Raw genomic sequence first — 6,136 nt, 5'->3', positions numbered from 1 at the left:
TGCTGCTCATCAAGTTGCATTACAAGTCTGTCCGTTTCTCTGATGCTACGCCAAGCCCACATCTGCAGCACATCATCATGACCATCACCATACACTGGTGCATAAACTACACGCACCTGCGCTGACTTTTGTAACCAAGGAAAGATCAGGAGCAGGATTATACTAACCGGTAGGGAAAGTACACCCAAGCACCTGCAGTGCAAGAGAGAGCCCATTTTAATTTGTGCAGTGGTGAGTTAAGCCCTAAACAAAGCCGGCGATTGGATGGGGGCAACCCCAAGTCAATCCCCAGGCTATTTTACTTTGTTTTTTTTTCTTTTGGTATACGGTGGCACTACTTGCATACATGCAAATTCAAACCTAATTTTATTTGGAATGGAGCAAGTGGGCTACTCACTTGTATACAATATAAACGCATTCATACGTGTGGCAGTGCCACAATGAGATGAAATATATTAGTATGAATAATGGGGCCAATGAATCGCCAGGAATATCCTGCCGGATCTTAGCTTGCATCATGCGTGATCTAGCTGGTTCCTTGTGACGTTGTTGGACAGAAAACAACGTTAATTATGGCTACTAGTACCATGATAGCTGATAGCTAGAGAGAATCTGTTTGTTGTTTGACTGTGTGCAGATGATGTGGAGTATAGTGCTGGTGATGAAGGTTGCTCATAAGTCGTAGTACCGGATTTAGTATTCACTAGTCTATCAACCCGTGCTTCCGCACAGCCTAGTTAGAGATATCTAATAATTATCTATCTCACGCCCTCTTTAACCAATTAAATATTCTAATTCAGTACCGCAAAGATACAAATTTATCACTATATAATTGTAATAAATGTAACAAATTTAGTTACTAACAATTTTTTCTCACTTTGCATCACACCTCTATATATGTTTGATGTGTTTAATTGAACACTTTGTTTGAGCTATGTAAACAACATGAAAATTAGTATTCTTATCTCTTCTCTTGTACATGAATATATGGTGACAAATACTTTATGGTTAGTATATATGTTTATATAAATACTAACATAAATAATATTTTAATAATAATATAAATAGTAATTTAGAATTTTATATTGATGTGTTTTATGATTTTATTATAATAAAATAATTTTGTTTCAGATTTGGGGGTTGATTTTAATTTTTATTATGTTATCATTAGATAATGTATATGAAAATTTAGGGGGATTATTTGATATTATTTTATAATGGCATAAGTGGGTAATTTATATGAATATTAGGGGGTTACTTTAGATTATTTTTATAATGGTAGAGGTGGGTAATTTAGATACATGTTTAGGGGGTACATTAATCTATTTTCATAATGGCAAAAGTGGGTAATTTATTAAAAAAGATAACAGATTCAATGGCCATTATGATTAGAGTTGTCGAATTGATGGCCGGATGTTTCTGATTTTTGTGAGAATTTGTAGGATTTCTCTATTTTTTTAGACTGTCCACCTAGGATTCTAGGTGGCTTCACATGGAGGCTTCAAAAGGAGCCTCCAATTCGTAGTAGTAAAATGATCTGTTGATGAGCTCAATCTTAACCATTTTGGTTTAAACTTGATTGATAAGGAATGCATAAAAAAACCGGCCCAAGGTTTCCTAATCTATTGACAGTGTCACTTCAAAATTGCCTTGCTAGTTATTTTTTTGCTGACATCAGGATCAGCATGACAGTGATACATCCAATGAAAAATAACAGAACCCCGGCAAATAAAATTGTGGCTATGGACGGACTTCTCAGTTAGAAAGCTGATTGAAGAGAAAGGGAAAAAAGAAACACGTTTCAGATTCCCTAGAGTTCCAAATGAAACCCGTTCAAAACGTGAAGAGAAAATAAGAAGACCAAGATGATTTTTCGTTGGAAAGAGTAGGACTAAGAGAATTCTTATTGATTACTGCTGCTCTACAGCAAGGGTACATGATACTTCTTAAATACTTACAGTGTCCAATTGACTTGAAACAGAGGCGCTGAAAAAAAAAACTTGGATGATTTGTATGCACCACTATGCATGTGTATGGGATGCTTGGACATGATTAGACTGGACACTCACAGATTCTCCAACTTTTGTTTTCCTTCATCTGTTTCTGCTTTCACTTTTTCTTTGTGTCTATTCTCTTCTGTCTTCTCCAAGGTTCATTTAACTCGAAATGTCTTCTGGAATTGCCTAATTAAATTTTGGATTTAAAAAAGACAAATTCAGCTGGTTTAGTCCCTAAAATGAAGTTAGTCCCTATTTGCAGAAACCTTTTAGTGGTTTAGAGTTCTGACTATGTCGAATTACTCTCCGGAACTTTTGAGAAAAAAAAATTAAGTTGTACAATTCATAAGGCACTCATATTCTTTCTTTTGGCTCAATTACAAGTCCACGTTCCATTGACAAAAGGAAAATATCAAATTAATAGTAGTCATAAACTGTAACTCGCCCTGTTGCTGTTTCGGCTGTCAGGTACTCTGCATTTTGCGGAGTCTTTTCAGAGTTTTGAAAGGTGTGGCCTTTGGCAGGTACTTGGGCATCAAATGGGCCCTGCATGTGATCAGCTGGCTCTCTGCGACTGCGACTGAGATATGTTCACTGCCGCCCGGTGTTCACGAGTCTTTAGATCTAAAAAATTTTGGATGTAAAATATTGTAGTATTTTTATTTGTATTTAGTAATTATTATCCCATCATAGATTAATTAGGTTCAAAAGATTCGTCTCGCAAATTACAGATAAATTGTGTAATTAGTTATTTTATTTAACTACATTTAATATTTCATGCATGTATTAAAAAATTCGATGTGATAAGAAATTTTATAAAGTTTTGGAATTTTAAAGGGAACTAAACAAAGCCGCACATCCGGGGCATTTTTGTAATGCTGCCTTCTGACAATCGTCAGACGATGATTCATGATTGCACATAAACATAGCTGCCTGTTTCTCTTCAGATTCTCCTCTGCCCTCAAAATTTGTGATAGTGCCTTACTGCTGAAAGGAGTTTGCACATGCACGATCAGGGAAACACAAACGTGATCCTGGTTTCTGTTTCTTCAGATGGCTGTCCATGGTCTGATCAGAGAAACTGTTTTCTCTGTCCACATGCTGTTCTCTTCAGTGTTTGCATATATAGTACTTGTTGTTTCAACAAGGCATTCAGGAATCAGGAGCAAACAGAAACAGGTAGCATCTCACAAACACACGGATGCAAGAAGGAAAGCAGTGAGGCGCACAGGTAGTTCTGAAATACATATATTAAAGGAGAGGTGGCGTGCACGAGGAGGACGGACACACAAGCTAAGATCGACGACCGGCATGCGTCGTCGATCAGCAGAGACGTTCAGATCGACAACCCCAGCTGAGACACGGCAGGCGACCATGAATGTCACGACACGACACGATAGATGATGGATGGCGCAGTTGGCAAGTTCTTATTTAGACGCGCTGCTACTATATACTACGCCGGGGGCTTCTCCTTCCTCCTCGTGCTCCATGGCGGCGGCGCATGGCCGCCTCAGTTGCAGCTGCAGCAGGAGCAGCCGCAGCTGGTGCCGCACTTGCAGGTGTTGCAGTCGCAGCCGCCGCCCTCGGTGGCCGCCTCGAACCCGCCGGAGCTCCTGCACACGCACGCACAGGCAGTCACGGTGTGCCATCACATTCACAGGCTCACAGCAGCGGCGATGATCGAATCGGAGACGAAACAAATTAAAGGATCGTTCCCCACGACTTACGCCTTGCTGCTGGCGGCGGCGATGACCATGGTGGTGGTGGTGGAGGAGGAGGCCTCCACGTCAGGGGACATCTTGCAGCTGCATACACGCGGATCATACACATTCGTCAGGCGATCAGCCGCTACAGATTCCGCCATGGAATTGATCGAAATGATGATACCAGGTTCGATTAGATTCCTACCCGCCGCATCCGTTGCCGCACTTGCAGCCGGAGCCGCACCCGCAGTTGCCGCCGCAGCAAGACATATCCTCTCGGTGATCACGAGCGAGGAAGGAAGCAGGTAGCGCGGCTGAAGAAGGTGGAGTGCTGCTTCTTGTGTGCTCTGCTTCGCTTGTGATGAGGAATGGCGGGGGCGAGCGGAGGGGTATAAATAGCCCCGGCGGCGTGGCGGGGGACGCATGGCGATGCCCGGAAAGAATGGACGCAAGCGAGCTCGGGACCACCACCAGCTTTGGGAGCAGGAATATGGATAGACAGACCGAGGAGGAGGGAAGAGAGAGAGAGAGGCCGGCGATCTTTTGGAGGGAAAAGGGAATTTTGCTGCAGTGATTTCATTCGCTTTACTCTCGAGCACTCTATGTAGGCTGGGTGTCTGTCGGCCATGATACCGCAGCAGCAAGGATGTTCGATCTTCACAAAGTTACATGTAATCATTTTGCTTTTTTCAGGGATGGGATGAAGAAGGGCTGCATATATGCAAGGAGATGAGGCATGCAGAAATATCAGTGATGAATGAAGCGTTTTTGAACAGTTTGTGCTGGGCACTGTGCAAAAGGTTGCCACTCACCGACTGTTGGAGGCATCAATAAGCACCTTGGTTTAGAAATAAAAAAATTAGGCGCTTTTGGTACCAGTTTAGCGTAACTAACCTGACTGATCAGGTAGTGTTGGACTGTTAGTGCTCAGGTCTGCAGAATCCAGGGCCAATAATTCAGAGAGGCAGGCGCTCGGACGGAAAACCTGAGGCCTCCTTCTCCAGAACAGAACAAGGAACACGCCGAATCAGAATCTCGTGCGATCGGGGGGGCGACATGACCGCCGCACCTGTGCACGGGTCGTCTCCATACTGCCTGCGCCGCCTAGAGATCTAATCGAACCTGCATTGCAGTTGCAGATGGGCGCAAGCAAAATCATTGAAGCTGATGACGAAAACGACGGCTCGCGGGCGCCCACGCCCGTCGTGTAACTTTGCACGGCGAGAACAGAAGAGGAGAGAGCACACAACAGAACAGTGGGTGATTGGTGGGTGCGCCAATTATTGCGGCCGGAGGGGCATCGCGCAACAGTCGGCGGCGGATGAGCCCTGCAAGGATAAAGCGCTTCTCAATCTTGCAGGTTCGATCCACATGCCTCTCGGGGAAAGGAATTGTTGATGGAGCATCGTGGAAGGAGATATTGGAACAGTGAATTGCCAGCAGCAGCAGCTGAATATATTCCTGGCTCTTGCCTCACGGTTCTTCTGAAACGAAGCTCAAAGCGATCCTCGTCGTCAGTTCAGTTTCTGTTTCTCGTCATATATACCCATTACCCAGTAATCCGTGGCTCAAGATTAATCAATCCCGGAAAAGGGATTATCATGTTTCTCCCTCCAGTAATTTACGAAATGCACACTGATGATATTCAGAGTTGAGATTCCGATCAAGTGATCAACTGAACACATCATGCGCGGCCAGTCAAGATTATCTTTTTCTTTAGCACAAAGGGAGCATAAGTCGGTTTGAGAACAAGATACCCTGATCGACAACTGAACCCATCAGTGCTTTCTTGGGAAAGGCGTCGTGCAGCTCCTCCCGGCGGCATGCCCTCAATCGGCAAAGCTCGCCGGCGCGACTCCAGTCGAGCTGCCATGCCATGGACCGGTCCCACACCGATGGCGGCCGAGTCCAAAACCCTCAACTCGAGGAAGGTCCACATCCAGGTGCGGAGAAGAGGACGCCGCAGAGAATAGAGAATCTGTCGTAGCAGCACGAGTACGTGCAGGCGCAGATCTCCGGCGAGTCTTTGCCGCCGGCGTGCCCATGGCAGATCGAACCAAGAGCCGAGAGGACAGCACTCACGAATCGTCAGTCCCTCCATGGCTGCACTGAAATCTACTCAACGATGTGGTGTTGGCACTGGAGCAAAACGACTCTTTTCACTGTCAGTTAAAGATCAGAAATCGCAGGCGCAGGGCATTACCATCATCTTATTTCCGAGTAGGAACGTCAACATTGAAGAAAAGTTCAGACACTTGCTGGTGATGAATAGCACCAGCAATGGAATCAGGGCAAGGTTCTTTCTCCCCTGTTGCCGCAACTTGCACATATATTTTTCCTTCAATCAAATAAATTGTCACAGAATCACGGTGATGACTGCAAGCCTCAAAGAAAATGAAAAACGGTTGAGTAGGGCATTTGCACAAAGCAAAAGCG

At 44.4% G+C, this 6,136-nt stretch overlaps 1 protein-coding gene across 3 annotated transcripts; it reads right to left on the bottom strand.

Annotated features, from left to right (window-relative positions):
• Positions 1-3,229: 3,229 nt before the first annotated feature.
• Positions 3,230-5,918, bottom strand: LOC120697222 (metallothionein-like protein 2C). Of its 3 annotated transcripts, none has more exons than XR_005684391.1 (4): positions 5,904-5,918; positions 3,906-5,839; positions 3,725-3,802; positions 3,230-3,610 (listed from the first exon to the last, which is right to left on the bottom strand). XR_005684391.1 is itself a non-coding variant. In XM_039980380.1 (3 exons), the coding sequence occupies exons 1-3, from the start codon at positions 3,968-3,970 to the stop codon at positions 3,508-3,510; spliced, it is 246 nt and encodes an 81-aa protein (XP_039836314.1). In that variant the 5' UTR covers positions 3,971-4,081; the 3' UTR covers positions 3,230-3,507. The 3 variants fall into 3 exon arrangements, 1 of the variants encoding a protein (XP_039836314.1); XR_005684392.1 differs by having other exon boundaries at positions 3,906-5,815; XM_039980380.1 differs by lacking the exon at positions 5,904-5,918 and having other exon boundaries at positions 3,906-4,081.
• Between the last annotated feature and the right edge of the window lie 218 nt (positions 5,919-6,136).

This window comes from Panicum virgatum, chromosome 3K (genome assembly GCF_016808335.1).
Source record: "Panicum virgatum strain AP13 chromosome 3K, P.virgatum_v5, whole genome shotgun sequence".
Lineage (NCBI taxonomy): Eukaryota > Viridiplantae > Streptophyta > Magnoliopsida > Poales > Poaceae > Panicum > Panicum virgatum.
Note: the sequence above shows the minus strand (reverse complement) of the source record. Positions and strands in the feature narration are given on the sequence as shown.